This window comes from Brachyhypopomus gauderio, chromosome 2 (assembly GCF_052324685.1).
Source record: "Brachyhypopomus gauderio isolate BG-103 chromosome 2, BGAUD_0.2, whole genome shotgun sequence".
NCBI classification, from domain to species: Eukaryota; Metazoa; Chordata; class Actinopteri; order Gymnotiformes; family Hypopomidae; genus Brachyhypopomus; species Brachyhypopomus gauderio.
The window spans coordinates 39,874,282-39,898,638 of record NC_135212.1 but is presented as its reverse complement, the minus strand read 5'-3'; the positions used below and the strand labels follow the sequence as shown (position 1 = coordinate 39,898,638).

The following is a 24,357-nucleotide window of genomic DNA, read 5'->3' as shown; positions in this document are numbered from 1 at the left end:
TCCTTGTTGACGTGTTCGAGCTAGCGTTCTTAGCTAGGTAGCTAATCTAGATATGTGAGTTATAACTAGAAGTAAATCTGTGTCTTTGAATCGTTATTCAAAGGGGATTACATTCTGTTTGGCGACTGTTTGAATGCTTATAGAAGATGGAGACACTTTACCATCAAACTAATAAGTGAGTGCACATTCTCACTGGGTATTTCAGAGTAGTTTGTGAGGTCAGTAGTCGGCGTTAGCCTAGTTAGCTAGCTGCGCAGATGCGGCTCGCGCGCTCAGGTCGCTTAGACAACCAGCTCCAGACGTTATAGCGTGTTTAGGGTTGCCGTTATAACCGGGCATAACCGAGCAGTGTCTGACCGCTCCGCTCGCCTTGTGTTGTACCCAAAATGCACTTTAAAATCTCACAGCTGGACTGCTCGCATCTAAAAAGAAAACGGGCCCAAACGTTTGCTTATCGGCTAACTCGTTCACGTTAACATCATGACGGTAATATTGTTACACAAAGTATCAGTAACGTTAACATCATATTGGTAATGTTACTACACAAAGTATCAGTAACGTTAACATTATATTGGTAATGTTACTACACAAAGTATCAGTAACGTTAACATCATATTGGTAATGTTACAACACAAAGTATCAGTAACGTTAACATCATATTGGTAATGTTACTACACAAAGCAGCAGTAACGTTACATGGTTAGACCGTGATACACCAGCGACTTAAGGTATTAAGGTCTGAGGGGGACACAACGTCGGGACTTCAAGCAACTTCGTTTAAGAATTTTGTTGTCGCACAATGAACCGAAAGACAGTAGCGGTAATAACACGGAAAGGCATCGGCATCTTACGTACAGGTGACAGTGGCATATGACACTCACATCGGCATCTTACGTACAGGTGACAGTGGCATATGACACTCGCATCGGCATCTTACGTACAGGTGACAGTGGCATATGACACACACATCGGCATCTTACGTACAGGTGACGGTGGCATATGACACACATATTGGCATCTTACGTACATGGGACAGTGGCTTATGACACTCACATCGGCATCTTACGTACAGGTGACAGTGACGTATGACACTCACATCGGCATCTTACGTACAGGTGACAGTGGCATATGACACACATCGGCATCTTACGTACAGGTGACAGTGGCATATGACACACATCTGCATCTTTCGTACAGGTGACAATGGCATATGACACTGGCGTCGATATCTTACGTACAGGTGACAGTGGCACATGACACACACATCGGCATCCTACGTACAGGTGACAGTGGCATGACACTCACATCGGCATTTTATGTACAGGTGACAATGGCATATGACACTCACATCGGCATCTTACGTACAGGTGACGGTGGCATATGACACACACATCGGCATCTTGCGTACATGGGACAGTGGCTTATGACACTCACATCGGCATCTTACATACAGGTGACAGTGACGTATGACACTCACATCGGCATCTTACGTACAGGTGACAATGTAATATGACACTCACATCGGCATCTTACGTACAGGTGACAGTGGCATATGACACACATCGGCATCTTACGTACAGGTGACAGTGGCATATGACACACATCGGCATCTTACGTACAGGTGACGGTGGCATATGACACTCACATCGGCATCTTACGTACAGGTGACAATGGCATATGACACTGGCATCGACATCTTACGTATAGGTGACAGTGGCATATTACACACACATCGACATCTTGCGTACAGGTGACAGTGGCATATGACACACACATCGGCATCCTACGTACAGGTGACAGTGGCATGACACTCACATCGGCATTTTATGTACAGGTGACAGTGGCATATGACACTCACATCGGCATCTTACGTACAGGTGACGGTGGCATATGACACACACATCGGCATCTTGCGTACATGGGACAGTGGCTTATGACACTCACATCGGCATCTTACATACAGGTGACAGTGGAATATGACACTCACATCGGCATCTTACGTACAGGTGACAGTGGCATATGACACACATCGGCATCTTACGTACAGGTGACAGTGGCATATGACACACATCGGCATCTTACGTACAGGTGACGGTGGCATATGACACTCACATCGGCATCTTACGTACAGGTGACAATGGCATATGACACTGGCATCGACATCTTACGTATAGGTGACAGTGGCATATTACACACACATCGACATCTTGCGTACAGGTGACAGTGACATATGACCAGTGTTGAGAATAACGCCGTTAAAAATAACGGCGTTAGGTAACGGCGTCATTTTGTCAGTAACGGAATAATATAATTAATTACTTTTCCTGTCGTTACAACGCCGTTGACGTTACTGGTCATTAAAAGCGGTGCGTTACTATATATTGATATACTAACAGTAATGCAAGCGGACCCCTGCCCAGGCTAGTGAGGAGTAATAGATCCCGATAGGTCAGTTCTCCATGTAACACCCGTTTAACTTAACAAGTCAGTAAGCGATTGGCTAAGGCAGCGTGATGATAGCCAATCAGAGGCAGTGTTTTTACACGTGCGCCGAAGCACGCGAGTGACACGACACAAACGAAGAAGAGGCCGGAAGGGCGTCAGGTGCAAGCCGAAGAAAATTTTGCATTTTCAAGGCGATATAAACATTATTTAAGAAAATACTTGAAGTTCCTGAATGTCTACCAGACTGGGTATTTGATTTATTTAATTAAGAATATAGGTTTAATTGTTAAGTTTACTTCTGTTGTGAACAAACCAATTGTCTAAGGTTGAGAGAATTTAATTTAATTTCATAGATGTAAATGCACTTTATATAGTGTAACTGTTTACTTTTGCTTTTTTTTTTTTTTTTTTTAACTTTTACAAAGATTTGGGATTTTAAAGGATTTTATCCTGCACTGGTCTGTGGATGTGCAATAAATATCAAAAGTTAAACAACTTTCTGATCTACTCATTTCAACTGACTGTGAAAACTGCTTTAAAAAAACGTAATTAATTGGCATATAACCTTTTTTTAACTGTAACGCAAATAGTTACTTTCCCTGGTAGCGAGTTACTTTTATTATAGAGTAATTCAGTTACTAACTCAGTTACTTTTTTGAACAAGTAGTGAGTAACTAATTACTTTTTTAAAGTAACGTTCCCAACACTGCATATGACACATCGGCATCTTACGTACAGGTGACAGTGGCATATGACACTCACATCGGCATCTTACGTACAGGTGACAGTGGCATATGACACTGGCGTCGACATCTTGCGTATAGGTGACAGTGGCATATGACACTCACATCGACATCTTACCTACAGGTGACAGTGACATATGACACTCACATCGACATCATACGTACAGGTGACAGTGGCATATGAAAAACGGCTGAAAAACTGCGGGAAAGATGGTTTCACTTTGCACATTCGGAATTCTTTCTTCAATAACTTTGACAACATTAGCAAAAGTGCCAAAATATGTCAATTCTTATTTCTGGCAACCAAAACAAACACCTACAGCTTTGTTTACGTAAGGAATAGACGTATTTTAAATTGTAGACAACACGTTATTTTAAATGCAATGCTCTCACCGCTGCAACGTCTAAAGCACCGTCTACAAATGACCTTAACACGAACGAAAGTGGCGGTCGTAAAGGCTCCAGAGCACTGCGCATTCTGTATTTTTTTTTTTTTTTGCAATAATTTAAATAGCTTTTAAACGGTCCTTGTATTGAACATGTGGTAGCGATGTTGAGCTCAAACTTAGAATAAAGGGGACTACTTTTCCATAGGCAAGAATCTATGTTGGGTAATTGAATCAATGGCAATAGACATTTTTTTAACAAAAACTGCAACTTGTTTGGTGGACTTATGATGGACCGGTTAAAAGCAATAGAAAAAAAATCAGTGCGTAAAGGCTCTGGGGCCTTTACGACCGCAACTTTCGTCCATGTTAAAGTTTATGCAAAGAAACAACGTAAATCGCGAATATCATCTGTAGCGTATTTATGTGCGTGTAAACGAGCGGAGTTGGACTCTGCAGAGTCGGAATTCGGCACAACACCAGAATCATATGAGGTCCTTCCCAAGTGGAAAACTATTTGGCGACTCACTTGCTACTGGCAACTACAGATGACTTTCAATAGCTTTCAAATGACTTTTCAGTAGCGTAAATACCTGTGTGCTAGCTAAACGTAGGCACAAAATCAAATGACATGGGCATAGGCACATGCCAGTGTCTGAAAACAAAATGTCATTGTCATGTGCCACTGTCAACTGTACGCAAGATGCCGATAACAGTGGCATATGCCAGCGTAACCTTTATGTAAGATGCAGATGCCCTCCCGTGTTATTACTGCCTCTCCCGAAAGGTCATCTTTTTTGATAATCAGCGTGGCAGGTTCTAAATTTTTTATTTGTGATGTCATACCCGACATTGTGATTTTGGTTAGGTATAAAACTGTTTATAAATGTTTGTCGTTATCAGGCAAATTCAGGAACTGCAGTCTCAAATGGGACGACTGGAAACGACAGATCGACAGTCAGTGCACTGTAAGGACCCCTCTCTCTCCACCACTCTAATCCCTGTGACTGTCACACACTCTCTGTTCTGTTCATAAAAATAGGAAATATGAGTATTACGTCAGCAGTATTACAGCTGCAGTGTTATATGCATGTGTTGCAAGTTTGTGTTGTGTTGTGACTCCAGAATTATTTGGCGATGCTGAAGCCACATTCACCCATGTATTGCATCTGAGAGAACTTCAAAACCCAGGCTTCAAGAGATTTCATGATTTGGTTGCTGCAACTTCACATTCAGTATTATAATTGTCATTTATCAAACAAAAAAAATTTATAACAGAATGTGTATCATAGTTTGTAATTGCTGTGTGCTGAGAAGTTGGGTATGTCAGAACCCGCAGTGCTTCACCACATATCACAGAGAAAGTAGCTTTTTTTCCCCTTTCTGTCAGAATATCAGCCTGTGTTGGCTGCATTGTGTTGGAGAACTGTGTTGTCCGAGTCAGTCTTCTTGTTTGACAAGGATGGACTCTGGAGTGCCAGTCTTGAGGTGGAGCTGATGGAGCAGTCAGTCAGTCTGGTGCCCAAGCAGGAAGGACAGGGTGGGGCTAGATGGAAAGATGGAGGCAGGGTAAATGTTTTGGGACAGCGGGTGACAAACTGCATGGAGGAGGAGGAGGAGGGGTGTAGTCGGGGGCGAGGGTGGTTAGGTTCGGACAGATAAGGGTCTCTGCCAAGTCAACGCATGCCTGGTGGTGTCAACGATGTAGACTGGGGAGATGAATTGGGTGTATGTGTGTAAAGAGTCCCTATAAAGCGCAAATGTTTCCCACCAGCATCAGGTCTTCTCCCAGGAAACGACACACATCCTGTCCCTCAATCAGAGAGGGTGGAGCTGTCTGCTCTGCCTACTTGTTCAAACGTATCTGCTAACTAAATGTCTCTGTGCATGTTTGTGTTGTAAATATGTTTGTGCATTGTGTTGTAACCATGTTTGTTATGACAGCTCTCTGTGTAGAAGGATTTTAAGGGGGGTGTGTGTGTGTGTGTCTTTCGCAGTGTTAGAAAACGAGTTACAGGCCAGAATTGAGCAGATCTTCACTCATCTGGAGCGGCTTGAGATCCTGGCCAGCAAAGAGCCACCCAACCGCCGTCAGAATGCCAAACTGTGAGTTCTGCTGTCGCTGTGGAAACCCTGCTCACACCACCACCGCCTGTCCAACCTGCCGGTATAGAACGGTGCGGAAGCTGATCCGTGTGGGTTGGTACGCCCACACCTGAGACTCCACCTCCCAGCAGGCTCGAGCGCTGCACTGCAGCCATACAGCAGAGCCCAAACACACCCAGTCCTGTACAGACCTCATCCCTGCAGATGAGGCCCGCTAGAGCGCAGCATGTCCTGAACCTGCACTAAGACGGGCGACGTGTTTAGAGGCGGGTGCTACGATGGGGCACTACAATTGGTCGCGCTCTGGACTGTTCTGTGTCTGCCGTCGTTCAGTCTGTAATTGCAGAGACGTGTGGTTTGTAGATGATGGGCTGATGATGCGTAGTGAGTGGAGCTGCTGTGATGTGGGTGGACGTGTGTGACTGTGCCCTGAGGCAGGGGCCTCCTTTGATAACATTCCGACCATAGTCACGTCATTGCCGGCAAACTGACGTCAAAGTGGAACTACAGCGCTCTGAAAACAGACCTGAGGCTAAAGCACCTGAGATCTCTCTCTCTCTCATGTCCCCCCAGACGGGTCGACCAGCTGAAGTATGATGTGCAGCATCTGCAGAGTGCATTGAGGAACTTCCAGCACAAACGCTATACACGTGAAGCTCAGGAGAGGGAGAGGGAAGAACTAATGAGCCGGACCTTCACTACCAATGTTGGTGCACACATATACACATACACACCTTATCACCATTCACCATTTCTCTAGATTGTCAGTTAGTTATAAAGTTTCCTCAGACTCCTTTTGTTGGGTTCTCATTTTCTTATTTTTTTGTGCACGTGTATGAATGTAGGAAGCGGACACCTCTATCCCCATAGATGACACACTCCAGTTTAACTCTTCCCTGCACAGTGCTCACAGAGGCATGGACGATCTTCTGGGCTCTGGTTCCAGTATTCTCAATGGCCTCCGTGATCAGAGGGGTACACTCAAGGTGTGTGTTTTGCACTTGGAGTGATGGGCAGAATTTTGTCACGTCCTGTGTCTGTGCACTGATGTCCATATAGAGTGTGACTGTGTGTTCCGAGAAGGGTGTGTGTACAGTAGTCTGGTTTCCACTCCAGATTTGCCTAAGACACAGAGCCCGTGTAGGATGATTTAATCTGCATGGAAACACTTCTGTTCGTTTATTTAAATTTTTGGAGCACCCAGCACCCAACATTTCATCCAGCTAAGACAACTCAAGTTTCTCCAACCAGCACCATTAAACTAAATGATCTGCAACACCATCTAGGCAAACATATAATTAGAATGTTTGTTGATGTGGTCTCCACAATGTAATCAAATGTTAAGAGGGAAATTAGATTTGTGATTATACATCACAGGAAACAGCCAATGTAGTAAGGGTTGGGTTGATGTTTATTTTAATGTACTGATCTTCCATGTTTCAGGGTACCCATAAGAAGATGCTAGACGTGGCGAACATGTTGGGTCTGTCCAACACGGTGATGCGTCTGATAGAGAAGCGAGCGACCCAGGACAGGTTCATCATGGTGACTGGTATGTTGATCACCTGTGTGGTCATGTTCCTGGTGGTCAGATACCTGAGCTGAACGCTCCCATCCTGAACTCAACCCGCCTGATGTGATATGGACCCCAACAGAAGGCAGTGCGTTGGGTCCTCGAAGGATTACTTCACACGCTATTCTGGATTTATATCTGCCATCCTCTGACAAATTAATTTAATGAAAATTAACAAAAGTGTAAACCCAGAAGTCTTCATGTCAAGCACCACGGGGGAAAAACTGTTGGGTCTTTGTTTCTGTCTAATGAACATTGCTGTCAAAAGAAATTAATTCTGGGCTGTTTGTTGCTACACTTGCCATTAAATGTTCCTACAAGGCAAACTGATGTTTTTGAAAAATATGAAGGTTTTCATATGTTTCATATGTGACAAAGCATAAAGAACATGTTTTATACTTTGAGAATTAACTTCTGTCATTTAAAAATGGAAACCATTTACCATTCTGAAGCTTCGCTTAATAAAAACAATATTATGTAAAATGTTTGAGGTGAACCAGACCTCAACATGCTGCTGTTCATTGTGATTCTCCAACATCTTCGAATCATCAGTCAGGTGGCTGTGGATTGTAGCCTTCAAGGAACCGTGAAGCGATCGTACAGCTCATCTGTACCCACTGTGTACGGCACAATGCTGCTCCCAAACACAAGCACCAGGGTGCCTGGAATACAACAGCACAGACCCTTGATCTTCACAAGGATTTATACAAGCAGGAAATGAGAGATCTTATTGGACAACTGTGGCCTCACCCTGCTGCTCAGACAGTACATATGGCAACAGTACAGAAGTACCTTTTATTAGTCCCCTTAGGGGAGTTGGGTACCTTGATCAATGGCACCTCAGCCAAGGTCACTGCTGGTCATGGGACTTAAACCAGCAGCCTTACAAGCCCAAGCCTGTAGGCTGCAAATGCCCCAGTCCCACTATAGGAAAGTGCACAAACAGTGAAATCTTTACTAGTACAGTAAAGATACTAGAAACCTAGTAGTCAGTGTAAGTAAGACATTAAGGATTTCTCAACACACATGAGACGTCAAATCATTGATGTATACAGTGTTGTATTTCTAGTAGAGGTGTATTCAACTAAGCATTTTCATAGTCGAATCTGATTCGTCAGATTTTCCCTTTAGTCGACTAATAGTCGCATCTGATTTTTTTTATTTAGAGCGCCTTAAACGGGACCCCCTTCTCATTCAGGACTTTTTTCCACTTCAAATTAAAAACCTAAAACACTCAGATAAATTAATTAACATTGTAGATTGGCTTTATTCAGCTTTTATTTATTTACTTATTTTTAAATGAAACGTTAGAGGGGTAGCGAGTGTAAATTGTTGACAGGGAGGGTGGGGGTGTGTGGCGAACGTAAATTCTCGAACGTAAATTTGTTTGACAAGCACCAGAACCCGGTGGATATTTACGGCGGTTTATCAAATATTTATTATTATTTTTAGGGAGATGGGCCGCGGGCCTGTACAAATTCATTAAAGGGCCGGTTCTGGCCCGCGGTCCGCCAGTTGAATAGTGTAGCGTGTTCACCTCCGCTCATTTGGATTGTGCAACTGCAGGGTGTGATTTATTAATGTGTAGTAAGGAAGATGCCCATTGTTAATGCGCACACATCATTTAAAAATATTTATTAACAAAAATTAGGATGATTTTATTTGACAAAAGGCTATATATAACGAAAACAGACAGTTCATGTAACAACTAATGCTTAGCAGTATCCTTGGGCACCCCCATGCATTTAGAATGGTACATTCGACTATGACGTTCATAGTCGACTATAGTCGAATCAGCGACTATTGCAGGTCACCCTTAATTTCTACACACTGCACTATAAAAATAGAGCTATTATCAAAAGTGCTCTCAGTGCCCCCTGGTGTCTGAAATTAGTTTTGAAGGACCTTTCTGTACATAGAAGCAAGTGGAAAACGAAAAGTGGTTACACTTCCCAATTGAAAATGATAGGATATAACAGAAAATGAGGACCATATGATCAGAATAACTGCCGTTAACACACTGCAGTACCCAACTCTATGTTCACATAACTGTGAACTATGTCACTTCACCCACCATCATGAAACTAACCCTAGCATAGACTTAGCCCTACCTACCTAACAAAGGGTTGAAACTCCACATCGCTGTGCTTCACCAACAGACACAGCAGAGCACCTTCATATCAGCTGGCCTGCAGGTAAGAGCAAACTCCTGCTCGCTCACATCACTGAGGACCTTGTGGACACCCTTAACACATCCCACCTTAACACAAATGTGTGACAATGGTTACAGCCTGTAAGGAGGTAGGCTGAAGACAAATCGGTCCAACTCGAGCTCCAGTGATGAGGAAGTTACATCATGGACTTTTAGACTATACTTTAATGCTTGCCTTACAAGCAAACTGGTACAACTTGTCATATTAGTTGTTATTGTTGATAACGCCAATTAACTCAAAACCCTCATCACACCTCCCTGAGCAAGAAAACCATTACACACAAAGGGCACACGCGTGCATACAAAAAGCAGTTAAGAGTCCCGACCACAGCTGTGTACACTTCAAAATGCTTTTATTCCATCTGATGCATCAATAAACAATAAAAAACAAAAGTAACTGCTGCCTTGTACAGTTTTTACACCTCAAATGATTTTAGTAACACTTGGGAGTCCCTCTGCAGATCTGCCCCGCAGTGCCCCAGGGACTGCAAAACAGCCCCGGCAGTAGCACAAGTACCAGCCCCAACAATGATTCACCAATCCCATTTTTCTGAAGTTTATTTTACATTTTTCCCCATCACTTATTTCTTTGTAGGGTTTTTCTTTAAACGGTTACAAAGATGTATTAATTTACAAAGGGTTTTCTTACTGTTATAACTATTTACAATAAAGTCATTATACAAGGGGGGGAGAAAACTCAGGAAAAAAAGAAATAGTGGAAAATAATTTAAAATGAAACAAACAGAAAATAAAATGATTGCAGAATACTACACAACCGTACAGGTCTTACATGATGCAAGAGCAGCATTCTGATGAACATTTTTCAGTGCAAGTCAAATCACTTTAGGTGGGGAGCAGAAACAGTGTAACCTAGGAGGAACGTCAGAACATGACGCCAACACATTGTGAAGCATCTCGGCTGTATTCTTCATCTCACTGATTTACAGCAGACCATATAAACTGCGTTTAGTATGATAAATATGGCTTCAATCCATTCCACATAATTCTTGTTCATATTTTGCACCTGGAGGATAGTGTTAAGATGACTAGATTACTGGCCTGTGCAATAATTGTACAGATATTATTTCAGTAAGTGTGTCGCCAAGTAATCACTGGATTTCTGTGACAAGTCTTCATTAATGATGTCCCACTGCTGTCCCAGCTGCTGCGATTTACAATCATGTCTTTTCACCCAGATCAACGTCCCACATCTCCTCAAAGAAAGAGCCCAGGTGAAAGCACACCCTCAGCCCCATTTCTGTACACACCACACTGATCACACCTAGACTATGGCTTCAGCCAGTATCTTTGGCTGCAGGGGGAAAATGAGATCAGCAACAGCAACAAATAACAGACTTAAAAAATAAAAACCAAACCCCTCCAGTGGTGTTCTTGACTGCTATAAGAACACGCTTCCAAGCTAAACCTCCTAGTCAAAATCTTTAGGACACTACTTGGGGTTTGGGAGCACTCCTTGTCTGGTTTTACTAAACACATCAACATCAACCAACTCTTTTAAACAGATTTTTCTGACTCAGGAGGAAGTCACACTTTCCTCTTTGTCCTTTTACGGACCGTCCTTCCACCTGTCCACTTGAACCGCCTCCTGGAAGGTTGCACGAATAAAGGAAAGAGAGGGTTGCTGGTAATCTGGTGCACACCACCCAGAAGCAAAGATGCCCCTCACCATTCCTTCAGCCTGCTGGGCTTTGTCCTCTCCACAGAGAAAGGACAGACTCCGTTCTCAGGAGCCGTGGCTTGGGGGATGCTGGAGGTCCTGCCCTGAGAAGATTGGGTGGAGGAGAGGGTGGAGCTGCAGAGCAGCAGCCGCAGCGGCAGTGGCAGGCCGAGGGGCGAAGAGGGTGGGGTACAGAGCAGCGTGGGGCACGTGGTGCAAAGCTAACGGGGCATGATGCAATGCGGAGGCTGGGATGATGTGGATGGGCTGCCCAGAGAGAAAGGCAGAGGGGTGGGCTGGAATCAGGCCTGTAGGACCTAACGAGTGACCCAGGGAGTGGCCCAATGTGTGACCCAATGGTGACAAAGAAATGGGGGTCAGGTGGTGTTGCGGTATGTGGTGTACCTGGGCTAGCTGAGCATGGGCGGGATGTGTATGGTGAGGGGTGTGGGGGTGGATGCCCATGGCCGTAGCAGCCGCATGGTGCTGCAGGATGGCGTGCTGCACCGTCGTGATGGAGGTGGCCGAAGCCGCGGACACCGTGGGCTGCTGGATGTGGATCTGCTGGAGGGCGGTGGGCGGTGGCGGAGGTGCGGGCGCTAGGGCGGTTGCAGCCGCTAGATTAGCAGCGGCGACGGCGGCCGAAGGGAAGGTCTTCACCTGCTTGGCCAAAAGCTGCTGCTGGATGTGCTGCTGTGCGGCCTGTTGTAGCTTACTGTACTTCTCCATCTCCTCCGGGGTGAAAGTGATGGGCTGGCTCTCTAGTGGTGCCAAGCCATCTTCTTCAGCTTCCATGCCCATGTCCTCCTCTTCCATGTTGGGCATGGGGTAGCCTGGATACGCATGCAGGGATGGCTGCTGGCTCATATCGGGACCCATTATTCGACCATCCATGACTGGGTTGTTAGGGTCCTGTCCTGGTTCACCCTGGTAAGGAGGTATCATGTTAGCTGGATCTTGTTCAAACAAAGGGTGTGACTCATGGAGTACTTGGGGTTCCGAGGCTTGGTTTCGGGTGTCCTCTGTGACCACAGTGTTGGGGACGGGCTCCTCCACCTGTTGTTGCTGCTGTTGCTGGACTGGTGGAGGAGGTGGTGGCGGCGGAGGAGGAAACTCTCGAATGGGCTCCACCAGGATCACCTCACCACTTGTATCTGACCCTTTTCCCTGCCCCGACTTCTCTCCATCGTCCGTCCGCATTAAAGGAAGCTTCTTTGCTGCTTGGAACTTACCAAAGAGGGGCAACATGCTCTTGTTTCCTAGCGCAGGAGGCAGTTTGGGCCCAAAGAACCCCTGCGGCGGGTCCTTGATTTTGATGCCCGGCTTGCTTCCTGTTCCAGAATCCCCCCCAACCTTGCGAGACTGAACCTTCTCGAGCAGCTGTCGGGCTGTGAGTGAGTTCCGATGCTCCGAGGTACCGCCTTCCCTCGATCCCCCTCCACTGCCTCCTTTGGTCAGCTGCGTTGACGAGTTGCTATTTCGCGGCTGGGCTCGGGACGAGGAGGACCTTGGGGACTGTGAGCGGTAGATGCGAGAGCGGTTGAAGTTGCGTCGACGTGTGGAGCTGTCGGCCCGTCGGCTGTGGCTACGGCGGTGTGGCGAGCCTTTGACGGAGCTGGACGAGCTGCTGGCTGGGCTGTGGCTGTAACTGTAGCTGCTGTGTCTGTATGAACGCGTGCTGCAGCTTCTGCTGCTCCGACTGTAGCTGCGGCTGCTGCTGTGATGACGCCTCCGGCGGTGGTGTTTTCTTCTGCTGTGAGAACGGGAACGTGAACGCGAGTCTTCCTCTGAAGAGGAAGAAGAGTAGTGTCGTCTGTGCGGCCGTCCACTGCCCCTCCTATCGTACTCAGAGTCAGAAGACCTTCTCTTCGACCTTCGCCGTCGTTCCCCATCGCTGTAGTCACTGTAGCTGTCCGAGTAGCTGTGGCTGTGCCAACTGTAAGCACTGCTCCCAGCCGTGGAACGCTCCGAGCTGCTTGTATATGACTGGCTTCGAGATGCCTGACCTCGGTTGCGTCTGTGATTACGATCCCCTCGGCGAGATGAACGACTGCGTGACCGCCCAGAGTCCTCGCTGTGGTGACGTCTCTGCTCACGCGGAGGCGTAGAGTGACGGTGAGGGGGGCGGGATCGCTGAGATGAAGAGCCTCCATCCTCATCACTCTCACTGCTCGGTGGTCGACCTCCCCCAGGACTCTTCTGGGCAGAGGCGGAGCAGGAGGCCCCAGAAGCACTGGGGTCAGATTTAAGGCGCTTCGTTCCGTTGTGCTCTTCGGATGAGTTGGTCTTTCCTGCTCCACCCTCTTCTCCCTTTGACCTCTGCGACTCTTCTTTATGGGATCTTTTTCTCTTTCCTCCCTCTGAAGTCCCTCCTGCAGGCTGCGCAGTGCCACTGGCCACCTTGTTATCTTTATCTTTTTGTTCTTTCCCCTCTTCCTCTTCCTCAGCACGTAATTTATTTTTGCTTTTCTTTCGTTTGTGTTTCTTTTTCTTTTTAGTCTTCTCTCCTGGTGTCTCTGTCTCCATCTCTCCCTCCACGGCCCCCTTTTCTTTTTCTTTGCGCTTAGAACGCTTGTTTGACTTCTTGTGTTTCTTTTTCTTCTTCTTCTTCTTGGAGACTCCATCTTCAGTGCCTTCTAGCTTCTTATCTTTGTTCTCACCACCTGAAAGTTTCTCTTTCAAGGAAGACTCTTCTTTTTTGTCATCGCTTGTGCCCAGCAATGATGCTGAGCTAGTCTCTCCACTAGTAGAAGCAGAAGTGGTGGTGACCTCAGTCTTGGAACCTTCTCCGCTGTCAGTGTTCGCTGTCTTGGCAAGTTTGCTGCCTTTACCTCCACGGTTGCCCTTGTTCCGGGACAGCTTAAAGTCAAAGTAAAGAGGATTGCAACTGTAGGAGAGTGAAGGCTGAGCTTTGGTGAACTCCAACAGCTCGGAGGGCCACTGTAATGTAGTGCTTTCGTCTTTACTGAGCACAGGAAAGAAAGGACCTGTCGGCAAGCGGGGGCCAGTGTCTCGAGTTTCAGTTACCACTTGTTTAGCTTCTGATGGTTGAGAAGTGGTGCCTGACTGGTCAGCACTGGCCTCTACTGCAGGACTACTCTCTGATCCTTCTTCTAGCTTCACCCTTGGAGAGGAACTAGGACTTGTACTCAGGACCTTCGTACTCGGGACCTTCGTACTCGGGACCTTCGTACTCGGGACCTTCGTACTCGGGACCTCCCTCCCCATGTCATTCTCGGTTTTGCAGACAATATCTTTTGGCTCATCTTGGCCCCCTTCTCCTTCAGTCTCTGCAGGCTTCTCCTCTTCTTCACCATCCTCTTCCTCCTCCAGGCTTCCACGCTGGTCCGATGCCTTCATGAAGAGTAGAAACTGGAAATGGGGCTTGACCCGACAGTGAGCAGGAGGCATGTAGTGATAATACTGTGGCTCCTGTCCAGTGTAACCTTCCTCCTTCTTCATCATCATCTTCAGCTTGTTAAGGGTGGAGGCCAGGGTTCCCCCATCGTCAGACTGCGTCTGCTCTTCTACACTTCCTTCTGCCTCTTGTGGACTGGCAGTGGTGCTGGCTACAGCAGCTTGCTCCTCTACTGGGGCCTTCTCTCCACCTTCCTCCTGACCCTCCTCTTCCTCCACAGCTTCCTCTCCATGGTCTGCAAACACAGCAGCAGCCGTCTCCAGCTTCACGGGAGCTTTCTTAGCAAAGGAGAAGGACACGCTGACTTTGGGTGCCTGGGATCCACCACTTGGTGTCGGAGAGGAGGTGTTTTTGCGGAGGGAAAAACTAATGGTTGGGCTGGGCCTGGGGGAACCCTGACCAGCCGTGCAACTGCCCTTGTCCTCCCCTGAGGAGCCTTCAGTGGTACAGTCCATGGTCATGGGAACACCATCTATGTCTTCTCCCTTCTCTCCATCGACTTCCACTGTGGTTTGCTTGAACATAGGACCACGACCAGGAACACTGGAGAGGAAGATGGAATTGAAGAATTTAACTCGGGTACCTCTCAACCAGCAAACATGTCACTTAGACTGGCATTACGAGTGCCAACGATATTAGCCATATTAAATATATATTAAAATGGTCAAAATGCTAATGTTAATGAAGAATGGAAACAAGCATCAGCCAGTGAGCAATGTGTCACTTGCATGAATGACTACTTCATGAATAATAATAATACTTGGGGGTATTTGGACTGCACTCCCCAGGACAGCAGAAAGTAGCTTAAGTAGCACCCATGATGTAAAGACCCACCACATTAATCTGGATCGTGTTCAGTAAGCAGTGCAGTGCAGTACAGTTTGTCAGCCACGAGATGGCAGCAGCGTGTCATTTCACTCACCAGTCCTGCTGCTTCCTCTGCTCAGCAAGCTCGTGTAGACGCCGTAGCATCTTCTCCTGCTTCCTGCCATCCTTACGGGAACGTGAAGACACGTTCCGTGCAAACTCCCTCTGCTTGAGCTCCTTCAGCCTCTGCAGGACAGGGAGCATACATCCCATTATACAGACAAATATAGAAGTCCTGTCTGCCCATCGCCATAAACAAATATATATACACGATACGCATGTCTCTTAAAATTCAAAAACAGCATTCAGCAGTGACTGCAATGTCCGTGGTTCCCTCACCTGTTTGTGTGCATGGTCATAGGAGTTAATGTGATTGTCGAACTCCTGGTGTTTCTGGTACTGCTTGTCACACAGCTCACAGTAAAAATTGGCTCTCAGGTCTTCTAGAGCTTTGGCTATGGCTTTCTCCTTCTCTGCATAATCCTACAAAACAGATGATACATGATACATGAGGTAGATGGGCAGAGGGGGCCACTGGGGACTAATGCTTCAGCTGAGAGGATGTCAAGGCGGGAGAGGAACCCTTGATGTTGTATGGTGTTTATGTATCAACAAGATGACAGGACCTATTTGGGCCTGTCTGGACATCTTGCCATACTGCGACAGCGCATCTGTAGTTTCAGAGCTTTCCAAAATCCTTCAAGGTGTTTTTTTTTTTTTTTATACTGTGGCATTTTGCTTGTCATTCACCCTACGTAAACTGCACTGAAACAATGTGTACGCCTGTGTTGGTAGATGCACTGCAGTGAAACATGTTCTCCAAAGCAGTTTCACGACTGAAAACACTGAACCTTAACATTTCCTGTTTCTGTACAACAGAAAGGAGAAAGGTTAGAAGGAGAGGGAGGGAGATGAGAGAAAGAGAGAGATAAAGTTATGAAAAACTAGGGATGGTGTGAAGACCTTGTAAGAGGTCTTTGAGCAGCCAAGTGTTATAAACAGCATCTTTTAAAAGGAGACATTGATTATTCTTGTGCTGAGGGTTTAAATTCTGCAGCAGGGTCACCCCTGCACTCGAGGGTCACCCCTGGGTCATTGCTGCACTCGAGGGTCACCCCTGGGTCACTGCTGCACTCGAGGGTCACCCCTGGGTCACTGCTGCACTCGAGGGTCACCCCTGGGTCACCGCTGCACTCGAGGGTCACCCCTGGGTCACCGCTGCACTCGAGGGTCACCCCTGGGTCACCGCTGCACTCGAGGGTCACCCCTGGGTCACTGCTGCACTCGAGGGTCACCCCTGGGTCACCCCTGCACTCGAGGGTCACCCCTGGGTCACCCCTGCACTCGAGGGTCACCCCTGGGTCACCCCTGCTCTCGAGGGTCACCCCTGGGTCACCCCTGCACTCGAGGGTCACCCCTGGGTCACTGCTGCACTCGAGGGTCACCTTGTACTTCTGCCTCAACTCCTCTGTGTCTTCCTTCTCCACCTCCAAGACACGCCTCTTCTCTGTGGCATCTTCTGCGTAGTCCATCTGTCAACCAAGACAGACATGCGCGAAGTTCAGGGACACAAGTGAAGGTCAGGGACACAAGTACATTTACATTTTACATTCACGGCACTTAGCAGACGCTCTTATCCAAAGCGACTTACACACGTGAAGGTCAGGGAAACGCGTGAAGGTCAGGGACATGTGCAGACACGTGGGAGGACGTGCCAGTTTATGCAACCCCCCCCAAACACCCTCCCTCTCACCTCCATCTCCATGCGTCCCATTCCCATGACGTCATATTTGAGAATGATGGGCACAGGGTCAGTTCGTCCTGTGAAGTGTGGGGCAACGTAGGGTTGAGAGAGAGAGAGAGAGAGAGAGAGAGAGAGAGAGAGAGAGAGAGAGGAGGGGGAGGGGGGAAGGAGATGAGAGAGGGGGATAGAGAACAGAGGTTAGACTCTGATCCAAACCCAACAAACAGCATGGGTGCGACAGCCTGCTTAGAGCACAGGGTGCTGGGTTAGAAAGACTTCAGTGCAAAGAGACCAGAAAGCTACAGTCAACCGAGTGCTAGCCATTCTCACAGCTTTCCACACGACTCCTCCTTTACGTTGTTGTTAAGGAGCCGCAGTCTGACGTCTATGTGTTGGGCTGCTCATGATTACTGCAGTCCTCCCTTCTTTTCCTCCCATCATATGTGTGTGTATTTGTGTAGGAGAGATAAGGAGAGTTCTCAATAATTAATTCTGATGACCTGAACAAGCAGGTAGCTTGTAGAGCAGTTCAGTCGTGAGGCTGCTGAGGACAGAGACAGGACACTTGGCAGTTTGGTCAAATTTGCCGCAGTGTCCCTGCAGTACTCCCCCCCCCCTCTAAGGGTGAGCTACCCCCCCCACTGTACTGCTCCAGCTCCTGTCCCTGATAAGGACACGGGGTTTCCTGGTTTAGCCTGAGGGAGCATCCTCCATGATGGGCAGGGAGAGGAGGAAGTCTGGCCGCGTCCTGTGGCAGCATGCTAATGCTCACTACTGCAGCAGCCCTGCAGGACTCTGTCAGTGCGGGACTCTGCAGGGCTGCGCTGCACTCAGGAAGGCTCCGAGATGCTTTGGGTGATGCAGACAGGACGTTAAGTCAGCGTTTCTGCTCGATCGTTATATATATTGATATACGAGCTGTGAAAAGAGCTAGACCAAATAATAATAAACATCAGAAAAACAACCAGAAATGAGAAGAATCAAAAAAGTGAATCAAAACTACTTGGAAACGGACACATAACAGCTTAATCCAGTCATAACCAGCCAATCAAAGCAGAGAGGAAGAAACGACGAAACGACACAAGCACTGGGCTACAGCAGCAGAGTGATGTCACAGGCCAGACGTTGCCATAGTGACAGTGCGCAGGGGGGGTCCTACTTACCTGAGGGGTAGTGTGGGGGCGAGAGAGATAGACACACTACTAGGAAAAGGGAGTGGGAGGTCTCAAACAACGGAAAGGCAAAAGAACAGTCATACTACACTGCTGCTGTAGAGGCGAACGCCATGGTAACGTTCAATTAGACCCCAATCAGAGATTTGGTTTGTGGTTTTAAAACTCTTCCACTTTGTGCTGTTGAATTGTGTTCGTTCTGAGTATGCTGGGCGAGTTCATGCCTTTGGGCTGAGGCAGACCTAACCGAACTGCAGGACCATCCAACCTCATTCCATTCTTTACTCGGGAGTCCTGGTGGATAACTAAGGGCTAGGAATTACAACGGACCTGGACCTCCTGACCGTAATCATCAGAACAGAATCCTTTCATAATCCCACACTGGGGATTAAGGGTTGCACTCCAGGTATGGAGATTAACCCCATCGCCATTACATGTATTTAATCAACAGTAACATAGGAGGCTAATGCAAAAAATGTTTTTATCATCACGTTCCACGGAACTAGACTGAATTCTCCACTTCTACCTATTAAAACATGTATTAAGCGTCTGCTCTTTAGAACAAATAAAACTGTTTAAAAAGACTGTTTTGCAGTCCAACACTTTCAGAATGTCCTTATAAGGGCTGTGTGTGTCAACATCGAATCAAAACTCATCGATGGAGGGAATGACAGGAGCAGTTTCAGTTAAGCTATCTGACCCACCATTACATGGCCCTTTTACATTCGCAGGAAAGACTGAAGGCCTGAAGAACTACTGCTGTGGCAGGTACTTTACTCTAGAGGGCGCTACTCTGGTTGTCTAAGTTCTATATTCAAGAAGATAGTATACAGAAAGGACATATCAAATTAAAAATGCTTTCTGATATCATTTAAAAATCTGAATTAAAATTACAGTGGAGGAAAAAGAAGTCGATCTTGAAGCGTGGTCTGGCTAGCAGATAGGGGTTTCATTCCCAGCCCTAGAGGAATATGCCTGGCATCATGGCTGTGAGCACTGCAGATGTACCATGCAGCCTCGCACCTCAGCCCAATGGCACACCACTCCCCAACCCGCCGGACGGAGAACGGGCGGAGCGAATCTGGCCTGCTGGGGACTCCAACCAGCCCTCAGATCCCCATCTGAGGATCTTTCTCCTTAAGAGTCATCTTGATAATATGGCGTGTTGAGACACATCCGCGTGGAGTGCGTGGTGATGTCATAGCGGGGATCTAGCGGAACTCACGTGACAACGACTTTGGTTCTTCTGCCGTGTGAAGACAAGCAGATTAAAACCTGCAGCTGAAAGGGTTTGTCTTCACGCGGCAGCAGAGCTGGTCTCTGTACGAGCCACCACACTAGACAGGCGTGCATCTGGTAAACAGGAGGAGGTCAGAGTCCCAAATCAGGCTCCCTTTAAAATGACCTCAGTGTAGTCCACTCCCACAAACCACAGTGTCTAACGACAAACGTGACTCGTCATCTAGCATTAGGCATTCCGGTGAAGAATGTGCACAAAACAGGGACATAAAGTGTGTGTAGTGAATCACTATCTCCAAAAAAGAAACAACTGGACATAAAAAAACTGAAAACCAAGGAGAGAGGATGAGAAGTACTGTAGCAGGGCCTGACGGGCAGCAGGATGAGGACTTACAGAGGAAGAGGCAGAGACAGGAGAAGCTTAAACACTAGTGCTCTGATGCCGAGAACACAAATTAAATAACGACAAAATACGGGAGAAAGGGTTAAGAAATCAAATAGGCAAAACTAAAACAAAGAAGGATAAACAAAATAAAGTAACCAATTCAATCGGGGTGAAAAAAACATTTACCACTAAGTTTACCATCAGCACAACATGGCCAGGTTCAAAACGCTGCAAAAAAGAAAGACCAATTGGTTAAGCAGGAAGACTGAGGAACACAGAACGGGTCAGGGGTGAACGTTTAGGGATTGTTGGGGTTCAGGGGTGGAGGCCTTGGTGTAGCCCAGCACCGCTGTGGGTGGGGGTGACTGCAGGGATGCCTCCCTCACCATCCTGCTGTCCTGCTCCATCTCCTCAGGACAGCCTTCAGATCGCTTATTTGTTCAAATCTCTTTTTTCTTTCAGAATATTTCTGCTCTCTTTCCCAACAAAAATGTACTTTTTTTGGTACATTAAATTAAACCCCCCAAGCAGTCCGGAGGGAAGGCTGCTGCCGTCTGAGACACGGCTATTGATGTCATTAAGATGGGGACTCCACCTCATCACAACCCATGGGTTGGTTCCCGCAGGACACCCACCCTCTGCTGACCGACCCCACTCTGGGCAACTGCCCTCCCTGCTCCCCCTGGCTACGGTGACCATGCAGGTGGAGGTGGGGGCGGGTCTGGCCATGTGTAGGAGGAGAGGAGAAGCTTGCGTGCATTTTTAGCAATGCAGTAAGATTCATCAAGTCCTACAACAACCTTCAATATTCAGTGCTGCTCACTGAAGCAACTGGGTGTGCAAGACCAGCATGCTTTGCAGGAGAGGGGAGGAGAGATGGACAGGGGCCGATACACGTGTACATACAGAAGACAGGAGAGCTGCAGACTGTATGGTGGGAAAAGTGTCTCTGCAAGCCAGAACACCTGGACCCCCACCCCCTCACTGGTGACAAACACACACATGCTCGATCACACACACACATACGCACGCACACGCACACGCACACAGGACTCACATCCCACACCCACTTTACAGTTGCTTCACAAGAGTGGTCACAAGCAAACAGACCGGCCGATAGGCAGTAAATAAGGGAGGGGAGATGGGCGGAGTTTCAGGCTCATTCTGCAAGCCATTCAAAGAATCATGGGAAGGGAAGGAGAAAAAAAGCAGACACACATTCAAAGCCAATCACATAACCCGATCTCATGTTCACAGCCAATCAAAACACCCCCACTGCAGCCAGAAATGAACGGACAAATGAACAATGACTGAAACCCGGATGAAATCACAAATTACAGTTTACTGATTTAATTTTGGTGTGAGTTTGGATTTACAGTGCTGGTATTCAGAGCAGAGAAAGTTAAGAGGATTGAAGCTTACAGGAGGAAACTCAGAGAGGCCGTTAGACTACTCTGTAGGAGCAGAGTTATTTCATCCTTTGGCAAAACAAAAACACCCACGCACGCACACACGCACGCACGCACACACACACAGACACACACACAGACACACACACACACAAAAGGGGAAGAGGGTTCCTACAAACCTTACCTAAAAAAAGGGGGGGGGGGGGATAAGAGCAAAAAACAAAGAAGAGTAAAGACAACAAAACAAACAAAAAAACAACAACAAAAAAAGTCAGTCAATACAATGGAAACTCAAAACATTTCAGTCCTGGTAAAGGAGCAGCATTGTGTACAGGAGAGAAAGAGAGGACACGTGAAGAGGGCACCGATGAGAGGGGACAGGTAAGAGGGGACAGGTGTGACACTCCCACATCACGGGTCCAGGAGGAGGTGCAGACAATCCAGACCAGGGCAGACAATCCAGACTTTTTTGTGATTGAGAGTAAGGTGTCCAGGTCCCTTTGGCCATACACTGGACCCAGATTACCGTATGCCTACAGCAGGCCAAATGCATAGGACCTGACCAGAACCTCTCCGAGGGTCTCCTATATGACCATCTCTGAACTATAGCGCGCTATTCCATAGCTGTGACCAGACTATGAGTTGTGACCAGACAATGACTATGATGCTGAATTAACAAAGACTCGACAGAAAAGAGCTGAAGGCTGAAGATACTAACGTGCTGTACGCCTTCCTGCGGTGGACCAGGTAGGATCAAGTCAGGATGACGGGCATCGAAATCCAGACACTTTGTCATGGCCCACAATGCTTTGAGGGTTCCATGACAGCAGAGTCGTGACAGCAGCCACCATAGCGATTGTTGTTATGGAAACAGAACTCTGAGCACCATCTCTACAGCTGGGTGGATGCAGCAAAACCAGCAGGAAAAGTACAAAACTATAATCTCTTCATCGATGTGATCCCACTGAACCAGGATCGTACTCATGCACTGACACACCACTATCAGTCTGAACACGTCAAGGTAGCAAGCCAATTCTCAAATTTTATTAGAATGTCCATATTCACTAAAATAATTAAATTGACAGATGTAAACAGGCTCTCGGGGTTAGGGCTGCCACAAACGATTATTTTTATAGTCGACTAATCACCGATTAATTTTTATGATTAGTCGACTAATCGGATTGTACGTTAGATGAATATAAAACATAGTTTATCACACTAGAATGCAACTGCTATTATATAACCATTATTAGATTTCAGCTATAACTAAAAATAAAAACAAATAAGATCATAGTTCATTAAACCTTCAATGAAATATGCAGCTTTTTGCAACAAACAATTATTAAAATAAGTATAAGGCACTGACTTAAACAATGCAAAAATAAATACATTAATAAAGAAATAATTTTTTTTAGGTTTTTCTTCCTTTCATTTGTCTCTGGCATCAAACTTAGCTACTGCAGGGTTGCAGGGCGAATGTAAATTGTTGGAGGGGTGGGGGGTGTAAAATGGACACAAATTCAGTATTATATCGCGATCGATCACCAGTGGTTGGCGAACTAGTAACTCGTTGAATCATACATGTAGATCAGAGATAAATAAACTAGATTTTTTTTTCAGCGTGAGATATTGGAAGTGTGGCGTGAGAGCGTGTGAAAACGGTCAAATGCGTGTGACTCAGGCTCAATGCGTGAGAGTTGGCAACCCTGAGGTAGGGACCTGAAACAGGAATTATTCACAAAAATAAAGTTTTGGTCTCACTGACGTTACAGAAAACACACGAGTGCGTGCTAAGGCTAATGAAACAAATTGCCATCACTAATGTTAACTTTTACAGCTACCACGATAAGCAAGTACTAAGTTAACGCTCTGTTTACGGTAACTTTAGCAGCTAACAAGTGATTTAGATTACAGAGATGACGGTCCCTCTTCATCATTGTCACAATCAGCCACAATATGCTTCAGGTGCTCCTACATCACGGTTGTGCTGCCGTGGAAGGAAAGTTCTGCCTTGCAGATATTGCACGCGTTTAGGAACTCGGCTACGGAACTCAAGTGTGGGATCATTTTCCGTAGCCGGGTTCCGAAACACGTGCAAACGTGTAGCCATTATACCAGTCTGTATAACGTCCTGGGATGTCGTCAACTGTCTACCCCGGTTTCCACTACTGCACATATGCGTCAAGGACAGAAAGGCAGACGCAGCAGTGGATACTGTCGCAGCAGTTTGGAGAGGAAAAAAAAAACGACGCATCGACTATTAAATTAGTAGTCGACTATTTAAAAAGTCGACATAATTTTGACTAGTCGACTAATCATGGCAGCCCTACTCGGGGTATTGCGAGTGTTCTGTTCCTCCCTGTGCTTCCTGCTTAATGTGCTGGTGTGTGTGTCCTCAGTGTGGTGAAGGAAATGCAAGCTATGTACAACATGCAGTGCATGCACATGCGTGACGCACGCACACACACACACACACACACACACACACACACACACACACACACACACACACACACACACACACACACACACACACACACACACACACACACACACACACACACACACACACACACACACAAACGTCTGAGCACATGCATGCCGCTGACCTCACCACAGAAATCTGTTGGGAAAGAACAGTTGTCCAACAGAGGTCATTGTGAGAGAGAGTGTGTGTGTGTGTAACATGAACCTAAACAGTTGTCATACTAAACACAGACTACAAGAAATGACCTTGTAAACCCACATGGTGTGGGGAACAGGCCAGCAAATGCAAAGGGCCACACGATGTCGCTAGAGACAGCGCCACACCATCCGCAGTGCACGCACACACACAGAGAGAGAGAGAGAGACAGAGAGAGAGAGAGAGAGCGGGTGTGCACAGCTCAGCAGTCTGCAGATGTTTTCAATTAGACATGGCTATAGTGGGGCAGCTTTGCTGCACTGCTCTGAGCCAACAGGGTGTGTGTGTGTGTGTGTG

The 24,357-nt window shown here is 46.9% G+C and overlaps 2 protein-coding genes across 12 annotated transcripts in view; one reads left to right on the top strand and one right to left on the bottom strand.

The window, feature by feature from the left end:
* gosr2 (golgi SNAP receptor complex member 2) lies at positions 1 to 7,730 on the top strand. 3 transcript variants are annotated; one of them, XM_076995904.1, is made up of 6 exons: positions 1 to 175; positions 4,478 to 4,542; positions 5,572 to 5,680; positions 6,254 to 6,386; positions 6,526 to 6,666; positions 7,124 to 7,729. In XM_076995904.1, the coding sequence occupies exons 1-6, from the start codon at positions 147 to 149 to the stop codon at positions 7,283 to 7,285; spliced, it is 639 nt and encodes a 212-aa protein (XP_076852019.1). In that variant the 5' UTR covers positions 1 to 146; the 3' UTR covers positions 7,286 to 7,729. The 3 variants fall into 3 exon arrangements, with proteins under 3 accessions (XP_076852019.1, XP_076852028.1, XP_076852024.1); XM_076995913.1 differs by lacking the exon at positions 1 to 175 and adding an exon at positions 250 to 486 and having other exon boundaries at positions 7,124 to 7,730; XM_076995909.1 differs by lacking the exon at positions 1 to 175 and adding an exon at positions 583 to 2,693 and having other exon boundaries at positions 7,124 to 7,730.
* A 2,071-nt stretch (positions 7,731 to 9,801) lies between these two features.
* Positions 9,802 to 24,357, bottom strand: part of gpatch8 (G patch domain containing 8) — a 33,653-nt gene continuing 19,097 nt past the window's right edge. For 3 of the 9 annotated variants that reach the window (XM_076995843.1, XM_076995851.1, XM_076995860.1), the window contains 5 exons: positions 17,182 to 17,249; positions 16,874 to 16,960; positions 15,768 to 15,911; positions 15,484 to 15,614; positions 9,802 to 15,104 (listed from right to left, as the gene is read on the bottom strand). In XM_076995843.1, the coding sequence (XP_076851958.1) occupies positions 11,210 to 15,104; positions 15,484 to 15,614; positions 15,768 to 15,911; positions 16,874 to 16,960; positions 17,182 to 17,249 (4,325 nt within the window). In that variant the 3' untranslated portion in view covers positions 9,802 to 11,209. Of the gene's footprint in view, positions 15,105 to 15,483; positions 15,615 to 15,767; positions 15,912 to 16,873; positions 16,961 to 17,181; positions 21,562 to 24,357 lie in introns of all 9 variants that reach the window. The other 6 variants (XM_076995889.1, XM_076995899.1, XM_076995869.1 and 3 more) reach the window with 4 other exon arrangements.